This window comes from Poecilia reticulata, linkage group LG14, assembly GCF_000633615.1.
Source record: "Poecilia reticulata strain Guanapo linkage group LG14, Guppy_female_1.0+MT, whole genome shotgun sequence".
Taxonomy (NCBI): domain Eukaryota; kingdom Metazoa; phylum Chordata; class Actinopteri; order Cyprinodontiformes; family Poeciliidae; genus Poecilia; species Poecilia reticulata.
The window spans coordinates 6,148,684-6,176,146 of record NC_024344.1 but is presented as its reverse complement, the minus strand read 5'-3'; the positions used below and the strand labels follow the sequence as shown (position 1 = coordinate 6,176,146).

The window sequence follows — 27,463 nt, the reverse complement described above, 5'->3', positions numbered from 1 at the left end:
GTAAGACTATCAGGGGAGAGCAGCTCAGGTTTGTAATGCCTGTGGTGGTACGTTTACCCTAAGGAGCGGTATGTGATGACAAAAATATCGATCTTGTTAACCACTGACAACAGAAGAGTCACAAAAATATAGTAGTGAAATTGTTGTAGGTTCATATAGTGACCTTTATATGGCTGGAGAGTAAAAACATTATACAGATGATTACTCTGAAGAAACTTCTAAGACAAACCTGAAGCAGGACTGTTCTCGATTTTGTACATTTTACACATGTATGATATACAAATAGTTGTCACCCTTGTAAAGCGAATTCATAAACAAAAATAAATGCACATTGTCAGCTCTAATCAGCAAATGCTTGTTCAAAAACCAGCAAAAAAGTCATCGGATCACTGTCCAATCAGTGAGCATGTCATACATTAACTCTACTGAGTCAATATAGTCAACATGGAAGCTGCTATGAAAGAAGATAACTTGTTTTTAGCTATGGTCAGCATCGATTAAGTGTTTACAATGACTTTAAACAAAGCAGATATGTGAAACAAAACTGTGAAGATATGCTTGCTGTTAATACCTGGCACAAGGGCAGGAGAACCACGTTGACTTTTAGCAGAACAGAGGAAGGCTAGTGAAGTAGACCTACAGCTCTGTTTTATCTGAACCTTAAGTGGTACAACCTTCTGAAAATTTCATAGTTGGGTTAAATATCTAAATTTTTAAGGGATTATACACACAGAGGCTGTTGTTTAAGTTATGCTAAATTGACAAAGGAACAAAAAGAAGCAACAAATTATGAGAGCAAAAAGTATAACACTCAACATTTCTCCATGCAATTGCAGTATAAATATGTCCTTGAAGGAGACCAAGAGGTGCTGTGTAAATAAAAATTAAATAACAAAGAAATCCCAGGGTGGCGCAGGGGTTAAGCGCAACCCACATATGGAGGCCTTGGTCCTTGACACGGCCGTCGCAGGTTTGATTCCCGGCCTGGCGACCTTTGCTGCACGTCTTCCCCATCTCTCATTGCCCACTTTCCTGTCGGTTAACTATCAAATAAAGGCCACTAGAGCCAATAAGACCTTTCAAAAAAAGAAATCCCATTTTTGAGAATTGTGAGAAAGAGTCATGACAGGGATAGGGAACCTATAATTCAAGAATCATGTCTGGACTTGTTTATGACGTTATTGGAAGCAGTTCCATGAGTGAAACAGCTACTGCACCACTACTGGTACAGTCACTCTTATGAAATGCTACACCTTTCTACTGAAATAATTGTGATTTATCTTATTTTTGTGGAAAGACAATTAGAGCTGCAGCATGCACTGAAATAATTCACACCTCTTTTTATGTAAATCATGTTTTCTCCATTAATCCAAATTCAAATAACCTATTAATAGCAACTCAAAACAAAACTCTGACAAAATTAGCAAAAATATTTGTATAAATCATGGTTCTGAAAATGTCCTATTAAAGGAATATCACCTTTGTCTGGCTTTTGCAATCACAGTGGACCAAAGGTAGTTTGATGAATTATTATAATGAACACTGCAATACTGCGATACATGATTAGAGTATTATTTTGAATGCACTCTCAAAGTCAAGCAATGGGAAGTAAATAATACATAAACCAGCACTTTCTTAATTAAGCTTACCACTGAGGCATGAAAATCCTTAATCATCAAGGGGCAAGTGAGAGGCTTTGTGGAAGGAAGAGAAAATGAAAGATTAAAAGTTACAGAGATAAACTAAGTCATTAGTGACTAAACCTGACAAAAGGTGCTGGTGAGGTTGTGAAACATGTTAACAGCAGAGAAATGGGCACAGAGCAGGTCTGGAGGGGAAGTGAGGGAGGGGAAGAGCGGGATAAGGAAGGGGGAAGTTGCATCCATGCAGCTGAGTCAACAACAGCAAGTGCAAACAGAGTGGCCCCCCTATAAAGAGAGACAAGACTATACCCCCCAGGGAGCGAGGGGAGAAAGAACGTGACAAATAAGCATCAGCTGTTTCTCTGTGCTTTACGCTCACAAATACATGACTAGACAATACAAGATGTTCTGGGCTTTCTAACAAGAAAAAACATCACAGCTACAGAGAGAAGAAACAGATGCCTCAATGTTTCAAGTGTGAAATAAAACAGATTTCACTCAGGGACAATTTGCATCACTTTTCACATGATTGTTTCACAGAAGAGACCCACCCTTTTTTTCTCACTTCATTTTTACATCGTACAGAAAAACAAAAAATGTCCGCATGAAGGTGTGACCAATTCAGAGAATGACCTACGCCCAGACTGCGAAACGGGTGTTCTTCAAAGGTTTTAAAAACATTAATCCACCTCAGTGATTATGTCACACAGTGCACGTCCAGAGCTTCACTACAGAATTGAACAACATGTTGAAATCCTGGCTGAAGTTTTAGAGTATTTCAACTTATCATCAGTCAGTAAACTACTCACTCTGTCCGACAACATTTATTTGCTGTATTGCTCTTGCACAAAATGCTTTTTATTTGCTTTTTGAGCATCAAAGAAGGACTCATAAATGGTTAAGAACCCTGTTATTAGTTAAGCTGTTAAAACTTTATAAATACAAAGCAGCAATATAGCAGATATTGCGGAATCAAACACTGTCGCAAAATTATTATTCAGCAAGATCCTCAACTTTAAAGATGCATTATGTAACTTTTATAAACAATGTGTTTTTTTTTACATATTTGTTATAACTCCCACTGTTTGGTGCAGTTTACGGTAAGATGAGGCAGATGATCCGTAAAAAAATCTCAAAGTGTCATACTGCAACAACATAGTCACAGTTTTAACAAATATGAAAGAAAGCATTGTTTATAAAAGATACATACTTCAGCTTTATGTAAAGTACTACAAATGCCTCATACTGGTAGATAAGATGTGGAAAGCTTATTATTAACTAGCTGTTTAGACAGTTATAAGTGGCACTTTATTGCAAAGCAGTTAAGAAAATCATGATTTTCCCATTTGGTTATATACCCAGATTTTTATAAAAAAAATAATCTTCCTAACTCATCTTTTTTTTCTTTTAATCAAAAGTGGAACATCTTTATTGAAATAAAACAAGCAAAAAGAAGAACATGACTGTACACTCTGTGTGCATTTCAAACCATATTACATGAAATACATTTTAAGAAATCAGATGGTTTCGTAAGGGACATACACACCCATTGAAACCATCACTGGGTGAACATAAAAGGGTCCTCACATTGCTGCCTATGGAGACTCCAGACAAGGATGTCAATATATGCCATTTATGTTGAGTCTCTTTAGTAGAAGTGGTTGGATCTAGGTCAATGGGTCCATTTCCTGGGAGTTGATCTCTCGAGTGGACTCAACCTGGGGGTTATTATTTGGACCCCAAGTTGTTGCAGTGAATAGAGCCTACCCTCTCAGTACATTAGTGACCTGCATGTGAGATCCACACGACTCTTTGACATGTAAGAGGAGGCTGGGACGACAAAGATTGCATGACCGCAGACGTGTACACGTAAACACATTCACATTGATCGCTTCTGCACTGCAGGACAATAACAAAGCCACACAGTCTAATAGAAATCATAAAACAGCACTCAACATGGGGGTTCTTTTACCTCCAAAGAGACAAAATCCAGAGAACAAAAGAATGCATGTGGTTTTGCCCGTAAGCCTTCAGCCACACATGCCTATTCACATGCATTTTTTGCACACAGTTACTTATACACATACAGCCTTTTCTCTCTGCATTACTTCCAGGTCAATAAGAAGGAGTGTGAAGTGACACGATGTGATGAGCACTAGATTTTCAGCCAAGTCTGCATACTTTCTGTAAGAGTAAAGGAGAAAAGGACAGACAAGGTCTAAATTGCCTATTTCCCCTGTCTTAATTACACAGCGGTTGATCCAAAAGACTCCAAAAGTCAGTATTGTAAGGGTTTGAAGCCAGACTAAATCAAAGAGAGTTCCAAAGAGTGCAATTTCTCCCCAGTGCAAACAAATCATAAACACAATCTTCAGAAGACACTCTTTACGCCTCTGCTCTAACTCCTCTCTTAAAAGCCTTCTCAACACCTCACACACAGATATATTTCCACTTTCTTGCTCTGAGGTCCTTCAGACCAGCTTCCCCTTCTGTTCACACATTTCTTCTCAAGGCATGTTTCCTTTTTCTGTCAGATCCAACTTTCACCCAGTTCATGTCATCAAACGGTACATCCTTCAGATGATATGTTACATATACATTGCTGGATGTGCTGAGGATTCATATGACTTCAGAATCCAATATGATCGCTGCCAAGGTTTGAGTCATTAACTTTGCACTTGTCTGGCAACCAAGTCACAGACTTAGAAAGAATTTACTCCAGTTATTTGTCGGTTTTATAATATCCCTTGTCTCTCATGCAAACAGTTTGAGTTGATCAAAAATGAGTAAAAAATATTTGGCAGAAAACTAAAACACAAAAACTGTTCTAAATGTAAACCTCACCTACTATCCAATAGAATACTGTCGTTATACCACTACATAACATAGAGTATGTTTTGGAATATACATATTTTTCCTGCTAAAGAGAAATGATACAATGCACATCCCTTATCTCTAGTAAACACTGCAGGTTGCTCAGTCAGTAAAAATAAAAAATAAAAACAGTGTTGCACATCTTTAATACTAGTTTCTTCTTTTCTGCTTTAAATGTAAATATCTATCCTTCTGTATACAACATTTCAAAAACATGAACTGGCAACCAGTGCTGATGTGTGGGCTTAAACGCAACACTGATCAGAGATAATACGCAAACATGACAAGGATGGTAAAGCTGTCACGCCAAAGGGGGGAGATAGCAAATATGAAGGAGTGACAGAGACGGGCAGATGAAAAGAAAAAGAGAGCATAAAAGAGAGTCTGAGGGTGGGAGCAGTGGAAGGAAGGAAGTAGAAAACTCCCAATTCATCACAGCAGAGGCGAAAGAACAGACAAAAGGAAGGAAATGAACGAGGACAGATGCCAGCTCATGTCAGTATCGAGACACCCATCCCCCTCAAATGGACCCTTTCCTAAATTACAGGCCTCCAGTCTTGCTCCTCTAACTTGTGGCCCGACCTAAGCCCCTTTCTTCTTCCTCATCAGGCGGAGAAGTCAAAGTTTCCAGCTCCCAACCCAGAGCATTCTTGTCCAACCAGATGAGTGACATTACAAACAGAGTAAATGTAAACCGGGACGTCAGCGCGATATAATGTTCTCACCGACTAATTTAGCAAGTCTCATCCTGCACGGTTTTCCAATGAAAGCCCACACCTAAACAGACATAAACTCGAACTGCATAGGTTTCCTACTAAGTAAAACAATTTTGCCTTGTGACACATTATAAGACACAGGGTTCCCATGTGGTTCTCAAACTGGTTCGAAAGTTTTAAACAAACCACTACAGAGGCTATCTTTAAGAATTCTTTTGCTAACAAACGAAATACATCAAACTTCATAAACTGTGATTTAAGGGATCTGCTTTCAATGTAGGATATTTGACAACTTCAGGAGTTACAGAATTTCAATGAGAGTCGATAGCCTAGATTCCAAAAGAGACAAAATGGTTCTATGCCGCACAACAAAAAATTGTAAGCCATTAGGAAAGCTAGAAACAGTGAAACACAATTATCAGGCAGGTTTAGTGTTAATGTTTTGTACTCAAATGTCCATGATGTGACAAAAAACTGAATGAAAAAAAAGCAAAAATATGAAATTGCCTAGGACCCCTACATACAGTAAGATTGCGAACTACTTAAACCTCATGAGAGAAGAACCTTATGACAGTCACAAAAATAAATCTTAGTCTTCCACCTTTTATAGCCCTTCAGAGAGTCTACAGTGCAGACAGATTCCCTCAGTTTTTTCACTGTGTTATGACAGAACCAGCACCCCCAGACACACTTCATAAAACCAGAAAAGAGAAACATTTTCTGTTTCCCTCCACCCTCAGCTGTCAGGTCTGTCATGGTCTTCCCAAAACAGACTTCAGCAATATTTGTCTACTGGACTGCCAGTGACAACAGCAGAGGAGTGAAAGAAAGGAACACACACACACTCACACAGAGGCACACATCCGGCAGGCACATTGCCAAACACAAACATTTAAAGTGCCCTATCGCATTGGGGATTCCATAAGCCCCATATTTGCTCAACAGCAGAAATTGTGCACCACTGAGGAAGAGGGATGAGGCATTAGTGAGGCAACTTTAAGAAAATGAAAGGGGCAGAGGAAGTCTTAAGAGACGGAGGAAGAAGAGATCATCGCTTTCGTGATAATTGCATCAACCTCTTTTCATCAGGCCTGCCACATCTGCATAAAAACATGTCTTATGTGTTATGCTTGCAGTTATCTTAGGCAGTTTCCACGAGGTGTGATAAGTAGTTTAGGCATTAAAGTGAATAATGAGGGAGAAGATTTTAGGTTGTTGTCAGCTGTGATGAAGATTGTTTAATTCATGGTGATCACTGTATAAACAAGCTTTACTTTAGGGATCTGTAGCAAAGGACACACTACAAAGGATGAAGAAGCAAACTGTGTTCAGTTAGTGCCGGTGTGCGTCTGTTTACTTCTGTTTACTTTAATGATAACGTGCAGACGACACTATTTCAGGAAGAAAATACTCCCTTCATTGAGTGGAACTTCTTCCAACTTTATTTGGTTTTTGATCATGGTTAGGGAGTGGACTGAATTTGGAAAAGCTAAACATTTTGATAACTCAGTGTTTCTCATAAAAACAATCCTCATTTGATAGTTTAAAAATACACGTTATGCAGGGTGCCTTAAAAAAGCTACTTACAACACTACTGTAACTGTACACACAACAAAAAATATGTCCTATTTTGTATTTAGTTGTAGGTTTGTTCTTTATTTCTGATTTGTACTGAATTGTGAAATTGATTTTAAAAAATTGTTTCAAATTTGAGCCAGTCTGAGGTAGAGGAAGTTGTGTTTGTTTGGTGAAAAATCACTAAAGGACATCAATAGTTTGTCCCAGCACACTGCAAATTTGTCACCTTTGTACTTCCATAAGGTATAAACAAACCATTTTTTGCCTATGAATTTGACCCATTTGGTACCAATTTAGTATTCTGATTTTTAAAAATGTCAAATTACTACAGTTGTTTAATTATTTAATATAATCTAATTAAATGTGGGGGGTTTCTGAAAACTTTGTCTCAGTCTCTGTTTCTGCTTGTTATGAACCTGCTATGTACTCTTTGATTACAAATTGTGACCCATGACGCCAACAAATTTTCAGAGATTTTGTAAATTTTCATTTTAATTTTTGAGTTGAAAAGAAAACTTCTCAAAGCCACTGGCTCTTAAAGATTGAAAGAAGCATTCCTTTGGTGGTACCAATTGACACATAACCAATATAACCTAGGACTAGCCCTGGCAGACATTATATCTAAATGATTTTTCAGCTTGAAATGTAGCAACCAGAATAGCAAAGGATATATCACCAGTGATCTTCCTGCGTGAAAGTCGTATTGAGAATGTAACATTTTACAGTTTGGAGTTATTTTAAAAGAATAAAAGTCCCCTCAGGTCTCAGTACATCTTGGTTCTAGCAAATGTGACTTAGACTACATGAAAACGCAGACTTATACATAGCAGGTAAGATATTGACTATAACCTTTTAACATAAACTCATCGAAGAAAATGTATATTTTTACTTTGGGAACTATAACAATATTAGCCGAGAATAAGACTAAAGTTTGATGGAAGATATAAAACGAGATCAGTCAGCAACATACAAAGACCCACAAGGCTGACTTGACAATGTCCCATTCATGCTCACACACACACTATACTACCTTACTGTACACACAGCACATGGTTACTTGGCTTCTTGCACACACCCACACACATAGGTATTTGCCCCAACAGACACCAAGTATACGAACGCTCACACACGTACAAACAAAAACCTGGATACGTATCGGTGGGAGAGATAAGACAGGCCTCCCCCTCTTTTCGCTGCCTCTGGCTTTCACAAAGTCTTTGTCAGTGGTGTAAAAATATCCCCCCCCCACACACACACACACACACATGCACGCACACACACACACACCAACTGGTTTTTATCTGCCACTATAAATCCTTTCACGGATCACTTGCTCCAAACACCCTGCCAATATTCAAGTTTCTTGTTGAAGCAACTGAAGCAGTGAATACCAGGAAGGAATGATAATGCTATATATATATATATATATAAGGAACCTTGACTTTGGGTGCTCTTCTTTCTTAAGGATTATCATATATATATATATATATATATATATATATATTACCTGGATTGTTGTAGGAAATGTGATGTAAATATGTGCCTAGAATGACATGAAGGTATGCTTGAATCCTAAATATTTGCTGGATAAGCATGCCAATGCTATTTTAAACCAGGCACCACACAAAATACGACAGGGAGTAAATAGTTTACATTCCAGCTCTGATCACAAGGTCTCTAAATGAAAGGAAAGCTGAAAGGTTTCTCCTTGAATCTCAGTCATATTCCCAAAAGTGTTACCGTTCAGCAATGTTGGCTTTTTCTTAAAAGAGCAAAGAAAATATGACACATCAATAAGTTTCTTCTCTTGTGAAGGAATACATTCAGCAAAGCTGTGACTCTGTATCCCTGTGTGTTTTATCTTAATTTTGCTATATTTACACTCTGTTTGCTGTAGTTGAGAGCAAAGTTTTCAGGAGTTGCAACTTTCCCATCAAGAGACTGAACAGTTCATAAGTCTCATTCAGAGCAGTCCACTTTTCTGATCTTTTTTCTTCCCAGTGTTAAAATTTCATTCCCATACAAACCCAAAGTAGGCTGAAGCATTCCTTAGATCTAAATCTGCCATCAATTTATCCCTTTCATCAACTTGCGATAAAACCTGCGAATTTGTGAACCGAAGTTTGAAAAATGTGTTCTATTTTAGATCAAGTAAAGCAAACTCTTTAAGAGCCACTTAATGGGCCACAATCGCTTTAAGCGGCAAATAGTTCTTTCTGACCTGGAGTTGGGAGAAATTTCTCTTTATCAGATGTAATTTCACATCAGTAGCTCCCACGAAAAGAGGCAAACAATCAGGTAGAGACACCGTTAAGGAATTCAGCAGGGTTTGCCCTTTGAGCTTTGTATTGGGATTGCCAGGTGCTGCCAGTCCAAAGAGGCTGTTAAGATATTTTGTTATCATTGACTGGGCTTGTATAAGAAACCAGGCAAGGTCTCCAGTGAGAGCATTAATGATTGATAAAGTCCTTTCGTCAACACACAGAAAAACACACAATGCCCCATACAAGATGGTAATCTGAATCCATATGCAGGGCAGATTTTTACAGAACAGCATGTAGATGACTAAAACTAACAAACTCTCACCTACGTGTGATAATGTATTGCATGTCAGGACCCCTACCTACTCATATCCATATCCACATGTGGATTCTTTTAAATAGCTCCATCTTTTCTTGTTTTTCCCCTCAAATATCAACATCTAATATATATATATAAATATTTATATATGTTTATAGAAGCAGCCTGAAGCAAGTTACCTTAAACCCCATCACAACTGTCTCTGTATGTGTTTCAGTTCTCAAAGCTCTCAGCACATCTTCAAAATAAGCAAAGTATCTCCTTACCTTCACTGAAGCTACCCGTGTTTCCTGTGAGCGTCCCGCTTAATTCCCTGTGGTTACTAAAGCGTAGCCAGCATGCGTCCTGCTCAGGAGGAAAAGAGGGAAATCCCTGCATCAGACAGACATCTCCCAGGCTCCGGCGTAGTGTTTCACTCTACACACACTGGAGCGCATTCTCCCACATGCTGCCACTTGCATGCCTAGACCAGACTGTGGGCTGAGCAGGAGGGTGTGTGTGCTCTGCCTGAGTCTAGGCCCGCCCTCTTTTCTCTGGTTTCCCCTGTTCTCTCACTCATGCTCTCACACAGTTGTCATCTTCTTCCTCCTTTCCTGGCTGTTCTTGCTCTCTCTCTCTCTCTATCTCGCTCGGTCACCTCCCCTGGCTTGGCAATTTGACTGTCAGCATGGGTGCTGGGTTTGTGCCTCTAAGCTTTTAGATGTCCCAGTCCTCTGTTTAATTACTGCCTCTCTGGCCTCAAGCTCTGCACACAAACAAAGACAAAAATTATACAACGGACAAGCCATAGCATGCAAGGAAACCATCTGCCAGCAAGCAACACTGTCTAATGTTGTAAGTCTGATTATTGCTTCTTTTCAGGACACAGATGATCTAATCAGCACAGTGTGAATAGTAAGTGGGTGGAAACTGTTTTTACTTATGTAACTTCAAAAAATTACTAGAAATAGAGAGATGGTTTGGGTTAATAAATGATAAAAAATGATTAATGAATAACTAGAAAGATGTTTCATTTTGAAAAATGCTTATTAATGTGCCGCTATGTGTATGATGCAGCTGCTTTTACTCTTTGCTTTCCGTTTGTTTCTTTATTATTAATACTCTGGATCTGCTACATGATCAGAGCAAGTTTATCTGTACTACTGGTCTAGTCAAAGTACAGACCTAAATGTCACTAAGAATCTTTAGCAAAACTTGAAAATTGCTGTTTACCTAATTTGAATGAGCTTGCGGTATTTTATGCAGGGACAATTAAGAGAAATATTCTGTTGAAGTAAAAAAAAAAAGCTGTGGTTCTACAAAGTAACTTTATACAGATCACAAGTATCTAAAGTTTTTGTGTAAAAAAATTGATTTGATAAGCAATTTAGAAACTTTTTCCACATACTTTGTGGCACTCATCCTGTGAATGCAAATATATATTTACTATATATATATTTACTAAAGTACCTGGTTACACAAATACAAATATCCTTTAACTGATGCTTTGTTTGAGCACCTGCTGATCCAGCATGCAGTCTTTTTGGGTTAACACCCACCACCCATTATAGTGAACCTGAAAAACCTGAAATAAAGTTAAAATGATTTGCTTAGAGGGTTTTTCTGACATCTTGCTCATTTAGCCAAAGCCATTTTTATTACAGAGGTACAGGATCTCATTGCAAAACTGAAATGGAAAAAAAAAAAAGAAATCTACAGCCTACAAAGCCTGCAATCTACAAAGTACAAACTCTGACACAGTAATGGGGCTCACCAATAAATGAAGGACAACAGGGACATTGCAAAACCTGGACATTTCTCAAAAGCTGATGAAACAAGGGAGGCAGACATGAGGCTGACAGCAGCACTGGAAGAGATGCAGGAATTTCCGACAAGTGCTGGTTATGTTCTACATTTTCCAGCCATCTACTGGATTCCCCACATCAGGACTAAGCAGTAAGGCTGCGAGATTGAATTTGTTATGATGAAACCGAACTTAAAACTTTGGGCAACATTGTAGCTCGGCAATCTTGAATTGTAGGTAGAAGTGATAAAAACATATACAATTTCAATTTCAAGTTTTAAAATAATGCATGAATAACAGCAAAAAATATAAAATAGCAAAATATGTTTCTGTTCTAGTTATTTGCTTCCCTAAAATGTTTGTCTTTTAGAACTGTCATCATACAGAAGAGAGCCGACGATCTCCGATTTAAATGTCTGCTTTATTCTACCGAAGCTGAAAAACGTTTTGGTGTTCAACATTTATGGAGGCAAACGTGTCAGGAGAAAGGGCAGAGAGTGTAACAGATCCACCCAACAAAAGCAGCCTGACAGCCTCCACAGGGGACGGAAGCGGGAGACAGTCACGAGCACAATGTTGCTATTGTACAGCACATGCATTCTGGTGCACAGACACAAACATATTTACAGCTTTCCACCTTCTGGCACAAGATGACATTTCAGCACCTTGTTCAGGCACAAAAAAAAAAGGCAGCAGGTAACCCTTTCCCATCTCAGAACTGTGTGTCTGCTTGCACACATGCTGCATGTCGTCTTTCACCTGTCAGCTCATCAGATCCCATTCTCTGCAAATCACTCTTCTGCTCTCTGTCCTTGATTTTGTTTCCGTTATCTAAGAAAGTGGTTATCAAACTCTTTTTATAAAAAGCATCAACTCAGTAAATATCACATTACGAAGCAGCGAAGGTAGTACTGGGTTGCATGTGTTGATGAATGTTGTGTAACTATCCACCCATTCATTATCTTACACTCTTAACCCTAGTGGGGTTGTGAGGGGTGCTGGTGCCTAACGACTAAGTTTAAAGTTGGCAGATGTTGGGAGAAATGTCCTTCCATTGTGAAATTTAACCTTAACTGTTGATAATGATAAATGAAACATACATCTTCATAAAACAACAAACCCCCTTTTGCTTTATTAGAAGACAAATATATAGTACAATTCAAGATTTCTTTTTGTTTTGTTTTTGTTTTGTTTATCACCACCAAGTAAGATGAGTAACACATCCTTTAAAACTCTTTAAAACTGTATCTGGCAATGGTTGTTATCAATGTAAACTTTGATACATTTACAGAATCGTGTAGCTTCATCAAATGTGTGATGGAATAATTTCCTGCGACGGTTATGTAAAATGTAAAATGCTGCTCTGTTTAGCTAACGCTGACTCACTATTTAACACTGTTTAGCTGAAATAAACACATAAGCTGATAAATTATTATTATGAATATGTGAAACAGCCAAATCTGGCTGTCAACAGAGATTGTAAACATACTGAGCATTTTAATGAGATTTTTTTGTGTCAGAATAAAAACAATAAATGTATTTTATTTTTAGTTAATATGTTGCCTTTGGAGAGTGCTTTTCTTGAGTGAGAGGTGGGCTACACCCTGGAAAGGTCATGAGTTTATCACCTTGCCCTTTTAATAACAAATAGCTAAATTAAGTCAGAATACCACTTAGGTGCAAATATCACAGTTTAAGAAGCACAGATCTATCAACAGACCCTGTGTTGTAATCTGAGCTGTATGGGAAACAAAGTCAGCAAGACAACAACACCTTGTTCCTACTCTTCTATCTAAACAAGGCATCACAGGCCTGTAATGTAATCACAGAAGGAGTGGGGAGAAAGTAGTTTATGGCAGATGTAACACCATGATTGTACAAACAGAAACACAGAAGGTAATAACAGCTTCAGTAGGAGGAGGTTATGTAACATTTTGTTTGCCCGTTTCACTCTGCTTTTTGTAATACGAAATGCTGCTTCTGTGAAATGAACCAACCAAACTCAGTGTTTGTTCTCAGATGTAGTCACCAGTTAGAACTGCATGCAGCAAACAAAAATCAAAGCCTGCCCACTACTTGAATTTATTTTTTATTTTTTTGCTCAAGTCTATGATGTTTTTTCGTTCTCTTGCAGTTCCGTCACACCTGAGCCGACCTTTTGCTGCAATAGACTCCACCTTTCAAACCTGATCATTCTTTATCACAGAACGTCTGTGTATTGGTGGGAATGGCACTAGGCAGATAAGATAAATTTAATATTTTATGCCTTCTGTCATTTTGGATGCAGAACATATTATATCGAAAGTCATGAGCATACTATGGTTGACAGAAAGGATACAGACAGTCAGGATCCTATTTTCCTTTATGGAAACAACACACATCATGCTCTATTTGATAAAATCATTACCAGCAGCCATGCGAGTCAAGCTGATGAATAATGTATGGGCTGCCAAGGTACAATAATACGTTTCCTCTGGCCTGCTACCTTTCTCTTAGTCACATTAGCAAGTGGCTGCACTATCCGGTGCTCACAGCCATATCAGCTAATACCTGTCTTGCACGATTACATTTTCCATTAGCGTACAGTGTCTTTATGCATGCACACGTTGCATTAGCATGTGCACACAATCCTATTGTGAGTCCAGAAAAACACAGATAGAAAAAGACATTGAATAGATATAGTGAATAATACAACTACTCTTGTTCACAGCTGCAACGCATGTGTGTGATCTGCCAAGTGGGACGAAGCAGACATCAGGTGTTAGACCTCAGCCCTCCATTATGAAAAAACAAGAAACTGGGCCATTTATCCGATATAACAAATACAATACAAGGTCTGGTGTGATGTGTAATTAGGGTAATTGATAAAGTGTAGCTTTTATGTCTCTGTGCACACTCAAGTAGACACAAAAAGGATTAACCAGTATGGACAATACCCTTAGTGCTCTTTATATATATATATANTATATACATGCTGAAATTGAGCGGGTAAAGAAATTGATTAGTCGGATTACTACTAACTTTAGAATATTGTTGCTCACATTTTTTTTTTCAAAGTTTGAAATTGCCCAACCAACGCAGCTGGTTGTAAACACGTCATTTCCTTAGTAAAGTGATTAACTGACTAAAGACTAGACAGTTTACACAGTTACACTAATCATTATTGATTAATCAGTCACGTATTGACAACATGATTAGCCAGTTGGACAGCCCAGTGACATTACAATCCACCATTCATATGGCACAGCATAAAATTTAGAAATTGTTTCCTGAAGACCCATTAAAATAATGAGTATTATACAACTATTCCTACGAGGATGTATAAGCAACATGCATCCTGGTGCCATCCAGCTTAGTGGGGTAAATGCATGTTGTAAACGCTCTTCAGTCATGATCCCTCTGAGTGTAAAGAGGGAGCAGCAATAATTAGGGTGCTGTGTTCAGTGATGATAATCTGGGCTGCCTGCACATTAAGGGAGGGGTGGGAACACACACATGTGTCTCTTTTGTTTTCATGAGAGCCTACCTCAGCTCTCTTATTCTCCAAATCCCGTTTTTAAAGACAGAGAACAATGGAAGGCAGCCGAAGAAATAAAACGTGTTCGATTGTGTGAGAGGTGGAACGGCGTAGGAAGAGGAAGAGAGGGAGACGGACAAGGATGTAGCGGCAAGCAGACAGCTGCACACGCCATGTAACCTCCCGACCCTGTCACAAACTCATGAGCACCGACTAGATGACCTATTTCACTGCTCGCAGAGCTGCAAACACACACACACACACACACACACACACGTACGCACACACAATTCTACTCATAAAGACTCATTTCTATAAGGGCACAGTCATCGACGTAAGAAGATTTTATTGTTTATCACAAATGTAAATGGATTTTGACACGTGCTGTAAAAAAGCTGTTGCCCTTAAGGTCTGATCCCACATGTGATATTAACAAGAACAGAATTGATTGTTTAATTTGTTTCTTACTTTTGTATTTCCGTGAACCTATCAAACCACGACGAGGAACACGATGAAATCCAGTCAGGATAAAACTGCACAAGCTTTTCATCTTCAGAAAACATGCAGACTCAAAACCTCCGTGCAGAAAATTACAGCAGCCCTCTCCACGACCACATGGCAAAAATAAACTTGCATCTAATAGCTGGGGGCTTAGATGCAAGGATTTTATTCAACTGGCCAGTGAAAGATCCTGGATTCTTTTTCAACGTTCAGTTTTTTGCAATTATTCTATAAATTGACAAGTTTGGGCATCAGCACAGCTTAGAAAAGATTAGCATTTCTTATATATACCGTGTCTCTCTTAAATCAAAAGGGCTTACTTCTGTCAGAGAACGCTGCCGATGCGGGTATGCTTAACATCATTGGATTCAAAACACACCAGTGAATAAGTGTGGCTACTGGATGTTTATGGGTTCTGAACAGTAGAAATTTGAGGTCATTGATTTCACTTTCTTCCCTAGTCTTTTAATACAAAGCGTAGACAGACAAATTCCACTCCTAATTTAGAAAGTCTTCATGTATGTGTTGTTTCTAGGTCAAGCAGCAGTGACAGAACTGGATCCTTGATTTGTCTGCTGGATTTTCCTGCTTCATCTGTGACCCACAGCCATCTCAGATCTACATCATCCAGTCCCATTAGGACAGCGCTTCAGGCGGTTGGCTTTAGAGACAGTAAAACTAAGCGCTAAAGTTAGTATTAGTCAAAATCTAACAAAAAAATATATCTCAAAATTCTATTATTTTTGTGATACTGTGTGGGGTTGTCTTCTTTGAGCTTTTTGCCTTCCAAAAGTTTTCATTTCATCATGTATTTTCTGCCCAACATTTTTCAGGTCTTTGTACTAATATTTGGATTTACTGTAGGGCTGGACCCTGAATGGGTCAATCTGCAGTGCACAATAGTATGCATTGATATATCATATTTATTCTAACTCTGGTAGTTTGTTTCAGACTCGTTAACTTCTTCTGGAAGGTGAATATCTTCCATTATTGTCTCTCCATCCCTTTTCCTTTAAACTCTGAGTGACTTCCTGTGTCTGCTGAAGAAAAGCATCACAAAAGCATAATGCTGCCACCACCACGTTTCCTTGTGGGAGTGATATGTTCAAGGCGATATTTTTTTTCTGAGACTGCATTTTTCACTTAGGCCAAACAGCTCAAACCCAGTCTCAGATGAAGGAAATTGGTTGCACTGGATCTTATTTAGATGTACCAGAGCTCTGCACTAACCCAAATGCACACTTTTTAGATTTTTAACCTCTGTTTCACAAACAAAACACTCCTTCATGTTGATATATCACATATCAAATCCCCTAAAAAAATACACTGATGTTTGTGGATGTTATGTGACAAGATGTAAAAAAAAGTTCAAGGGGTATGAATATGTCCTGAAGGCACTGCATAAGGAGCTGTTAGTTTCTCCCAAAAACCCCAACAGCAGCAGAGTCTTGACATCGAACTGCAACATTTAAGCTTTTCACACATCCTCCTCTGCATGTGCTGATTTCAGCCACTTCAGCTGAAAGTTGACAGCCGCAGCGAGAAGGGAGGGAAGGAGGAGAGAAAGGGGAGACGAGGTTAAGAGGTTGAGTGCGGCAAAAGGAGGGGGAGAGAGGAGAGGAAAGGATTAAAGCATCAGAAGGCATGGCATTCTGCTTAAAGATGACGGCCTGACGGCGGCTCCCACAGGAATGAGTGGAGAAGTAATCCCACCAAATGGAGGAGTTTAACTGTTACCACCCAGTGAAAGAGATGCATAGAAACAAAATCTCCACACACACATACACACACAAAAATCTGAAATTAGGTTTTTGTTTGAAGTCGGTAACATCCTACTCATACACAGATTTTAACCAATGTTGGCTCAAAAAGAAATGTACTCTAAAATATATATATATTAAAAAAAACACTCCAAATCTGCATGATGTTTTGCGATGAAGCTTCCTGAGAAAGTCAATCACCACTATGACTTACACAGAAATAAAATGTTTCTATTTTGCTTTTTTGAGTTGGACTGGTGTGACTCTGCTAACACATCAGTACCTTCGCGGCTTTCTGCTGAGCTGCCTGGCAAAGATCTGACAAAGGCAGCCAGAAGGAGCCAGACAACAGGAGGCAGAGAAGGATGAGATTTAGTCAGAATGAAATTTGCTGCCAAGCTAATGAATGCAGCCCATAAATCATCCGGCTATTTGACGTCGAGGAAAGGAAGACAAGACCTTCTTCTATTCAATATTGATGATTTTATGTTGAAAAAAACTGTCTTGATTTGACAGAATAACCAAAGTACCCGAAGTGATTTAAAAAAAACAAACAATGTCACATTTAATTCATTATTGGTGATAGAGATTTATTAACAGTCTGATGCAAAAATTTAGAAAAATGTAGGTGAATATTTTTAACCTCTTCTGGTTTTCCTAACTTCTCTGTCTAAATAAACACATAAGGCTTTTGAGGTCAGTATCATAACCAAAAAGGTATTTCTTTTTCTCTATTTTGTATTTTTATACCAGAAATGTTAAATGCCATCAGCCTTTAGAAGCAGATTTAGAAGCATGTCAGGCTCTTTTTTGAGATTCCATTTTGGTGTCCTAGCCACACAGGTTTGTTTTATGATATCACAATTGATAGCTGCACAAAAATATAAAAATATTTTCTGTCTCTCCACATTAAAATGCAAGATTTTCTCAAATAATCTTTGCAGTAATCTTTTCTTAAAAGTTCTTTACAAGCATAGCGCCACATCGAGATAAGTTTTTATCCACGCAAAACAATCTTACCCAAAATGTGGTAGCAATTACGTATGCAGCGATAAAACAGACTCAGTATAATAAACCACATCTGGCTTTCTTTAGATTGGGTGTTAGGTTAGAGGCAGGGATAAGATCTCAGCTTTTTCAAATAGCTGCATTAATTGAAAATCCCACAAAGAGAGTCAGCCAACAACGACGCGTGTCGAGGGCCAAATGGGCCAAAGCAAAAATAAATAAAACCATTAAGAAATTATTAAAATTTGGATTTACAGTAAGTGAAGATTTTAATTTAATTATAACAAATACATAAAAATTATTTTAAATATTTACAATAATGTGCATTTTAAAAGTTTTGGAATCACTTCAGCTGAATTACTGTGTTTGGCAGTATATGAAACCATCTATAAATGCAAGCGGTTACTTATAAACTTAAAAGTTAATTCTGCAGTAATTTAGCTCATTCTCATAATTGTAATTTATGTAATAAGTTGAAGGCAAACAACAGATTTTCAGCCAGTTAAAGAAGCCTTCATGCTAGTTTTCAAAGTTCCAACAAAGAATAAGAAATTTGAGTTTCTGTGATTTCAAAGTGGAAGATTTGGAAGTTATCAAAAATAACTATTCAGACAAAGGTCAAACAAATAAAAAAAACACAAACAGTAACAAAGATACAAATCTACTTGTTTCCTTTGTGGACATGGAAGAACAATACAAATGAAAAAAAATGCAACTCTAGCATCTTCATGTTAGAGTGTTGGAACAGAAAAAAAAAAACTTCTGGATAAAATATACACAGTAGCCTGTTGTTAATGTGAAAATGGCACCAAAAGGAAGCATGAAATTAAAATCACTAAGATGGATTACTTACCACCACTCTCAAGAGCGAGTGTTGAAATAAGAGCCTCTAAAGTTGAAATTAGCAATGAGCTAAGTTTCAGACCTTTTTTCATTGGTCTGAAAAAAGGTTCCTTTTCTGTTTGTTTTTTACTGAATCTGCTCATAATGTAGAAATATGCAGAGTAACAGAACCAAGGAATCTTGCTAAGAATTTTTAGCAATGGTAAAATGTTTAGCAATTTTACCATTGCAAAAATGAATTTCTGGAAGTGGACCTGCTTTTGCATGGTCAAGCCAGAAAACTCAAGAAAAGTGGCTTATTCAACAAAGTCTATATGTTTTTGTCAATGCCATTTGAGGGAGAAAAAAAACTACTTGGGTTAATCTGGACTCTAAAGTTTCTCTTCTATTTCAAAGATTGTTTGAGGAGAGATTCTTTCCTCTTCTCTCATGGTTTCTTCTTTACTTTTATCTGTTAAATCGTTCAACTTGGCTTAACAAACAGCGTTGGATGCTTTTATTTGTCTGTGAACCTCAGAACACTTAACACCTGTGCAGGACATTTTACACACACATATGAAAGTTTTTAAATGGAAACACGCCAACGTAAATAGTCCAACGTTTTTAGAAGAAAACTAGTTAAAGCAACAGCTACTGTTTAGTGTGTCTGTATCTGAAGGATCTTCAATGCCAGTAAGCATTTCAACTGTAATCAGGCCAACGAATCTGGAGACGGTATGTATTAATGAATAGTTGTGTAACTATAAGTGATCATTGTGAAGCCCTATTCCATCTGTCTGTCTCTCATCCCATCCATAAACAAGACAGACACCTTGACAAAACTCTTCTGCTTAAAAAAAAAAAGAGATGGACTCTCTGCTCAGAGGAATAAGTCCACTTTTTTTCCAGTCAAGGACCAGGGACTCAGACTCAAAGGACCTGCTTCCTATCCCTCCCAGCTGCTTCAACACTTCACTGTGAATACCTCCGGTTTATACATGATTTTCTTTTTTTCTGAATTCCAAATATAATGTCCAACTTTCATTGCTGTTGTTTAAATGTTTGTTAAATTTGAGTTTTTTTTTTTTTGTTGATGTGCTTTTCTTTCCATATTCCTAAAAAAATGGATTACAATATGAAATCCATATTTCATATTGTACAAAGATACAATATGAAATATACTGTATATTCGTGGCCTCATGAAAATACGGTGCTATATTCGTGAGGCCAAATATTGTCTCAGAAATTTTTTGGCCTGATCATCAAACAGTAGCATAACATCTTATCAACACTTGGAATCATGATCTGACTTACGTACTACAAAAGATCAGTAGTACCCAAGTCTGGGCTTGTTGACTTTCCACAGCTACTGATCCATTCCTTACACAGATAACTAAAAATAACTCTCTTGTTCTCTCAATAAACAGCAACCACTCAGAATAAATAATGGCATTTTTCCACTGTACATTTTTGTTTTGGCTCATTTAGATTAGCTTAAGACACAGTAACTATAAATTCAGAAATCTACCTTTTCAAAGAGTTCAGAAACAAGATTACGTCATAACTTACACTCCCTGGAAGGAACTAGAACAAGGAAGTAGAACAAGTCAAGTTCTACTTCCTCCCTAGTCGGTACAACTCCATTTCCACAGTTCCTCATTTTCTAAAATTAATGGATGCATCTCTCTTCCTCATCACCTTATATGAATTGTCTGCAAAAAAAAGAATAAGAAAACCTTGTATCAGTTTCTTTTCATTTTACCGTTATATGCTGCGGTTAAGCTATTTAGTTTGCTCATAACTAAAAAGTTAGATACACTAAAGTCAACATGAGAAAAGACACTGTCAAAATTAAAAGCACTTTGTGTTCACAGACTCCTCTTTAAAGATCTCAGGTGACACAGCTGAGGAGGTCAAAGGTGAGGTCAAAGGGAGCCTTCTAATTAGTCAGTCTACCAACCAACCATGTCCCATAGCATGTGTACCATTTATGGCATCTCACCCCTGACCTACAGATCTTTTTCTCTGCAGTGTTCCCACAGAAAGTACAGGTGGACAGCATACAGGAAAGTGAACTTTCACCTCAACAAAAAAAAAACAGGGCAAGACTTTTCCACGCACATTTTAAATGCAAATTTGAATGTGCTTCATTAGGATGTTCTGTGAAATAAGGAGGAGAGTAAGCAAGAAAATATACAAGTCTGAAGAGCACATTGAACTTTATCGTAACCTGGATGCCAACTTTTAAGAAGCATGGAGGATGTCTTTATTTTCATTTCAGAACACAGCTTACCTTTCAAGAAAAGAATGTCCTTAAAGAGCTGAAGAGGTGAGTGTGAAGAATTAGAAGACGTCTTCAGAAATGTGACCCCACTGGTTCTTCCCAGCACTGGAAGCCCAAAGCTGCATGCTTATGAATATAAAAATAAACCTGACATTTCCCCGCCAAAATGCATAACAACAATACACACATGCTGGTAAGAGACTCCGTCATCTGCTGATGTAACATGTAGGAATGATGCTGACCTGAGTCATGTTTATGTAAGATCAACACCTTCACTTTGAACTGATAACGGCCAATGAAATGTGGACTTTTGTATGGAACAGTTTTTATTTCTGTGTAGTTGTAGAAAAACTGTTTCAGCTGGATTTAAATGAGATGGCCGATGTTTGCCAAGCGGCAAGTTAAAAACTAACAATGAACCAAACATTCCTACATCTGTTTCCTTGCCACATTTTGCTCAGACATTGGCAACCTCAAGACTTTCAGCTTTCTAAGGACCGCCTTTCATTTAAGCTATGAGGAAGACGGCTAAATATTTTTCTCATAAAATGCATGTATAAAATACCAAAGTTAAAATGTGCATTTTAAAATAAAGGGTTCAGCAAACTCTTCCACCAATGGAAAGCTGGAGTTCCCATCCATTACTCGTTATATTCTACACATTTCTGTTATAACTCACCTTTATACTAGGTTTTGTTTGACTGCTGTCGTGATCCCTTTACTTCACTGTCAGCTGCACTTATAGTCTCTATTATTCATCACCTTCACTTCCAGGCTATTTTTACCTGCTTTTGCAGTCAGCCCATCTTTTTTCTTCGCTGGCTGCATCTGTCAACACAAATACACCCATTTCCCCTTAGTTTTGACCTGGTTTCAAGTTCCTGACTAAGGGCTCCATCACTGCAGGTACTTCACACAAATATAACCTTTCAGTGACAAGCATTATGTTCCTCTAAAGCAACATTTTGTAACCATTATTGAACATTAAGTAGACAAAAGCAAGTTCATTTCCATTCTTTAAGATTGTAAGTGTTGTGGATATTTTGTTTATAACCTGATCTAGGCACTTCTTAAATGTAAAATAGGATATATTGTATGTTCATACAAGATGTTTTTGGTGCCCCCAGTTTTTCTTCTGAAAAACCTAAAGGGTTCCCTCATCTTTAAATTTCCTTGAAGATCAGAGCCATATCAATTTACAGGCAGCCTCCACTCATGTGTAAAGAAGCATTCAGAGAAGGTGATTTCAGATGTCATCCACCAGCTATCTGAAAGAAGTGATGGGTGTGAAGTTTGTATACACAGATGCAAGCCACCTTGCATGTTTTGGTCCCAATGGGGTTCAGCTGCTCAATTTACAGGATGAATTTTAAAAATAAATCTGAACTTTCCAACTATACAGTGCGTCACAAAATGGCAGCATGGTCCAAGATTGTCTTGAAATCAAATGTGCAACAGTGATATTTTTTTTTAGTATAACACAAGTTGATGTAACATGTAACAATAAAATGCTACAAAAAAAATGTTAGTAAATGCTTTGCTGGAATGTAATTTTTTAAATCACAAATAATTACTAATGAGGAAATCAAAATACTCTTTATATACTCGATGGATATTGAATATCAGATTAGTGATATAGTTTCAATTCGGTTTAGCAACGCCCTCTAGAGGACAATCAAGTTTAATGCAATGTAGTTGCTGCAGATAGTCAGAATCCCTCCGACTCTCGCTAGCAGATAACAATGAATGCAACTTCCTCATATCTATAAAGTGACAATTGTACTATAAGCACTGAAAAAGCAAAAATAAGGCTTCTTTAATTTCTGAAGCGATAAGTTTCTTTACATGCCAACATCCCTCAGAGCTTTCTTTTGAGTTATATTTGATATATAACTCATAACTAAAATGTTACCTGCATTTTTATAACAACTGCAGGTAACAGTTAAATGACTGCTATAAAAATGGCACTTTGCCCCTGGAAAACACACACATTAGGTAATGGCATTAACTAAATTATGGCATTAAGTGAACTCACCCAAATGAGTGCTATTCAGAATCCTTTAAGGCCATACTGAAATGGATTCAAGAAACATGGTTGATCTCAAAGTTTAGCACTGACCAATATGAAGTGAAACGGCTGAATTGCTGTTGCACCATTAACCTACCCATAAAGAAATACCCTGCAGTAGTAACTGTTAAGGTAGTCACTGATTTTGAACCCAGGACCACATGACAATATAAAATCCACTTGGGTCAGAACCCAAACCAACTGAAATATTCTGCAGTATAACAGCAGCAACAAAATACGTGTTGGGCAGTATTTTTGTTGGGCAGTCGTTTACAGGGTTTGCAAAACAAGTTGTACGTGACAGAAAAAAAACTCACGTACATCACTTCTTCAATCATGAAGTCTGAATACTGAAAAACATGACGATTGCAAACATGAATCTGAAGAAATATTTATTATGCAATAGAATACATTTATAAATGACTTGTGCGTTACCAATTCTTCTGGGCCAAAGCTATTTGGCAGACAGACCCCATTCAGACAACTTCCAATAGGAACAGATAGGACAGAGTGGCTAAACTATCAAACAAGTCAAAAGCCCACACAGTTCTGAAGAGAACAAGGTTACATCTAATAGCTATGTTGGTCTCATTAAGTGCCTTGGGGAAATTTTAAGTGCTTCATTTTGAGAACTCGATTTACTGGGCGATGCCAATAACTCCACAGGCCAGGCGCCCGCCAGCGTTACCCGTCTTAAGGCTTTCTTCATTTCCTCCTTTTCCAAGATCATCAGCCTTCTCATGGATCTAACAGAATAAGCAGATTTACAGAGTCTGTGACATGGGGGGGTGGGGGGGGGGATCTAGGCATTAATGTAAAAAGAGATGAAAGTGACTTACCACCATAGTTCTGCCAATAATGGAGTCGGGCCCTGAGAGCTTGATCAAACTGTCTTTGATGTCAATCTTGGCTATATTGTCGGCTCCAGCAGTCACATTCCCCAAGTCTCCAACATGTCTAATTGGAGAAACGTAAAACTCCAGTTCTTAGCCCGGTGTAATCTCTCTCAAATTCATTTAAGGTATTTTATAAACATAAAAATAAGTACAAGTGTTTTAGTACCACCTGATAGCCATTGTGAAAAAAATGTGGCACAAAGCATTAATTCTTTGTGTATTTTTCTACAATTGTTGAAAACCACATCATAGCATCAGTATTTAAAGCCTCAGTTTCATTTAGGCTGGAAAAGCAGCAGGCAGCAACTTTTTCCTCACTGCTCAATACATCAATAACCTGACCAACTTGAATTAGATAGATATCCAATTAACAAAAACAGGTGGTCTAGATTTTTTTTTCCCTCCCATTTTAGCATGTATAAAAATTATCAATATCTATTCCATTACCAGGCAGGCACATCTCACTAAACACGTCTCTGCTCATTTTCCCTGGATTAACTTACCGTTCTGCATCAGTTGGACCACCATGGTTCTTTGAAAAGGGATTGTAGTGTGGCCCTGCACTGATGCACCCTGGAAACGAGAAAATACAATATTAAATCCTGTAGATCTCCAGTGGAAAGCACCTCTTTATTTAAGCAGAACTTAAAAAAAAAAAACAAAAAAAAAAACAAACAAAAAAAACACACACTCACCATTTGTGTTATCTCCAAAAGCATGGACATGGAAACCATGCTCACCAGGTGTGAGGCCACCGATTTCTCCAGTAACCTTCACAGGAGCCGACTCATTCTGGGGATTAAACAGCAACAATGTGCACAAAAGAGCTGTCAGAGGCAGGCAGCACTGATTAATTACCCACAAAGCAAATTTAACTGACTGTCTTGAAAACACACGTTCAAACCACAGTGAGAGGTTTTCCATTATCCATATTACAACAAGATCCTGTCTGCAACGCCTCCAGTCAAATAATCACAATATTACAAGACAGTCAAGTTTATGGTCAACTAGAGGTTCAAATACTATACCCAAATGTAATATTAACAAAACTACAAGTAAAAATGTGGAGTCATGTCATGCACAGCATCGATGCACATGTGTAAAGTGCACCATGACATTGCGCATTCAAAACTTTAGTCATATTTATGCGAGAAACTAGTAGAGAGAAACGCTTGGGGGACAAAAAGCGGGTACGAAGTGGTGACTCGATCCATGACGGGGTGAGGGAATGACTCGGCAGAAAAATCACAACGGACACTTTCATATCACCCAGCTGTGAGGCCCAAGCAGCAGCTTTTGAGTGTGGTTACGTAAAAATCAACGCACAATAGTTAAACACCGTTACGAATGACTGGGGCGTGATTAAGAAACAACCACTAGCAGTGAGCGACTAGCAGTGAGCTAATGTCCAACTTACGCAACAGGCGTCTACGCGGTAAATAATTACCACTCCCAGCCCGAAAATGTTCAAAGGTAGCAGCCTTTGATTTCAGCAATATTAGCTGGGTAATTAAGCGCTGCTGTGAATAAAGAGTGAAAAATAGCATACAGACAGACATGTGCACTTTGCGTTTGTTTTGCAGAACACACTCGAAAGCTAATTTGCATCGAGTTAAGTGTTGGGAAACTACGCAAATCTACGACAAACTTGATTAGCTCCGATTAAAAACTTAGATAAAGCATGGGGACGTGGTGGGCGACAACAAACAAGACGTATCTCCTTGAAACCGTAAGCATTAGCTAACCTGTGAATGAAAGTTAGCCTCCGTAGCATTACAAAGCTAAAGCACCCGACAAAAAAAAAACGTTAAATTTCTTTTTTTTCCTTTAAAGCTGACAACTTTCTAATTATTACACCTGCAGCACGTTTACCTCCTGCTCAAAATGAACCGTCCCAGTGGTCTCCCCAGCTCCTTTTAGGACACACACGGCTTTGAGCACCATTTCTGCAGCAATCAGGCCTCACCAGACTTACTATCACAAGGAGCAGACGGCCAACTGAATAAACGCTGCGTCAATGAACGTAATGGGCGGGCTTATATCGCAGATAACCAATAGATTAAGAAGGGATATTTTGATTGGTCGCAATCTTGTATGAAAAAAGTCTCCAGAAGCCAGGTTGATGAATGTGGTTTAAGTCTATAAAACTTATTTCTAGAAAGAATACATGTATTTTTTGCCTATGTTGGTACCACATGTCACAAAAAATTAATTTTTCATACTTGTTGAAAACTACAAACTTGGTAGTATTGCAAAATCTACCTTATTTTTCATTTTTAGCTTTACCTCATGTTACGTTATTCCCTCAAAACATTCTTGGCGTGTTGCTTTGATTCTTTCATGCATGTTTGAGAAATGGTTTAATCTCCTGTGGCAGCCATCCAAGTGTGCAAACGACTCGGTCTCACCAAACGACGCCTTTTCTATGCAGCTCCTGCAGTCTCCAAACCGAATTTCAGCCTCATGGAGCACTCCTCCCTCCGCAACTCTCCCACTCAGTTCCTCCAGACTAGCGCCAGCAGCAATGACCAAAACCATGGTGGAACTGCACATCTGCCATTTCATATGAACCTTCTCAGTGAAACACTGGTAAAGGTTTAACGGAGAAACATTGTGATGAAGAGAGCTGAAGACAAAGTGTAGGAAAGAACAGGAGAGTTTTAAAGAAACAGAACCCCAATTATTTCAAGGCATTAATTGGTGCTCCACAAGCCTGGTCCTAAAAACCCACTTGCCTGCATAGTTTTAAAGCTCCCTGCACAAATGATTCAAATCATTTGACTGTCTAGTTCTCCTGAGCCATCCACTTGAAGTCAGGTGTGCTTCAGGGAGACATTTAAAACATGCAGAGTGCCACAGGACAGGGCTGGGAACCGCTGATCCACGGCAGATACAGCCAAAATGTAAAGAGTGTGCTCTGCTCAGATGACGGCAAATCAACATTTTTTTTGCTTGCACACAAAATGACGTGCGACAGAAAAATTAACATCACCGCTCTGAACAAACCAACCCCTCTGTGAAACATGGAAGAATAATTTTGTTGGGGTGTTTTTGTTTAGCACGAGACAAGAGAACCTGTAAGAGTCGATAGAGATGGCTGGGGCCAAATACAGGTCCGTCCTGAAAGGGAAAAAACGTGGAGGGTGCAAATATTCTAAGACAGAGGCAGGCAGAGGTTCACTTTTGAACAAAATGAACCTAAATGTATTGTAATGGTTTAGATTGAAGCATGTTTATGTATTACAATGAAGCAGTCAAAAGATAAAATACATGGAAGTTATGAATACTTTCACAAGGTATAGTGCATAAATAAGTTGTCAAAAAAAAAACTTAAAAGAAATCTCTAATAGTTTATGTCATCCTTGATAGAGCAATTTAAATAACTCTGGAAAAGTTTTAAGCATTCTCAAATAGTGAAATATATAAATTTGAT

General features: G+C 38.2%; 2 protein-coding genes across 2 annotated transcripts in view; both read right to left on the bottom strand.

The window, feature by feature from the left end:
* tiam1a (TIAM Rac1 associated GEF 1a) overlaps positions 1-10,171 on the bottom strand; it is a 61,647-nt gene extending 51,476 nt beyond the window's left edge. Inside the window, exon 1 of the mRNA XM_008427225.2 lies at positions 9,658-10,171. The gene's annotated coding sequence lies outside the window, so the exon portion shown is untranslated. The remainder of the gene's footprint in view (positions 1-9,657) is intronic.
* Positions 10,172-23,509: 13,338 nt separating this feature from the next.
* On the bottom strand, positions 23,510-26,038 carry sod1 (superoxide dismutase 1, soluble). Its single transcript, XM_008427227.1, has 5 exons — positions 25,903-26,038; positions 24,726-24,822; positions 24,534-24,603; positions 23,974-24,091; positions 23,510-23,880 (listed from the first exon to the last, which is right to left on the bottom strand). The coding sequence occupies exons 1-5, from the start codon at positions 25,972-25,974 to the stop codon at positions 23,773-23,775; spliced, it is 465 nt and encodes a 154-aa protein (XP_008425449.1). The 5' UTR covers positions 25,975-26,038; the 3' UTR covers positions 23,510-23,772.
* Between the last annotated feature and the right edge of the window lie 1,425 nt (positions 26,039-27,463).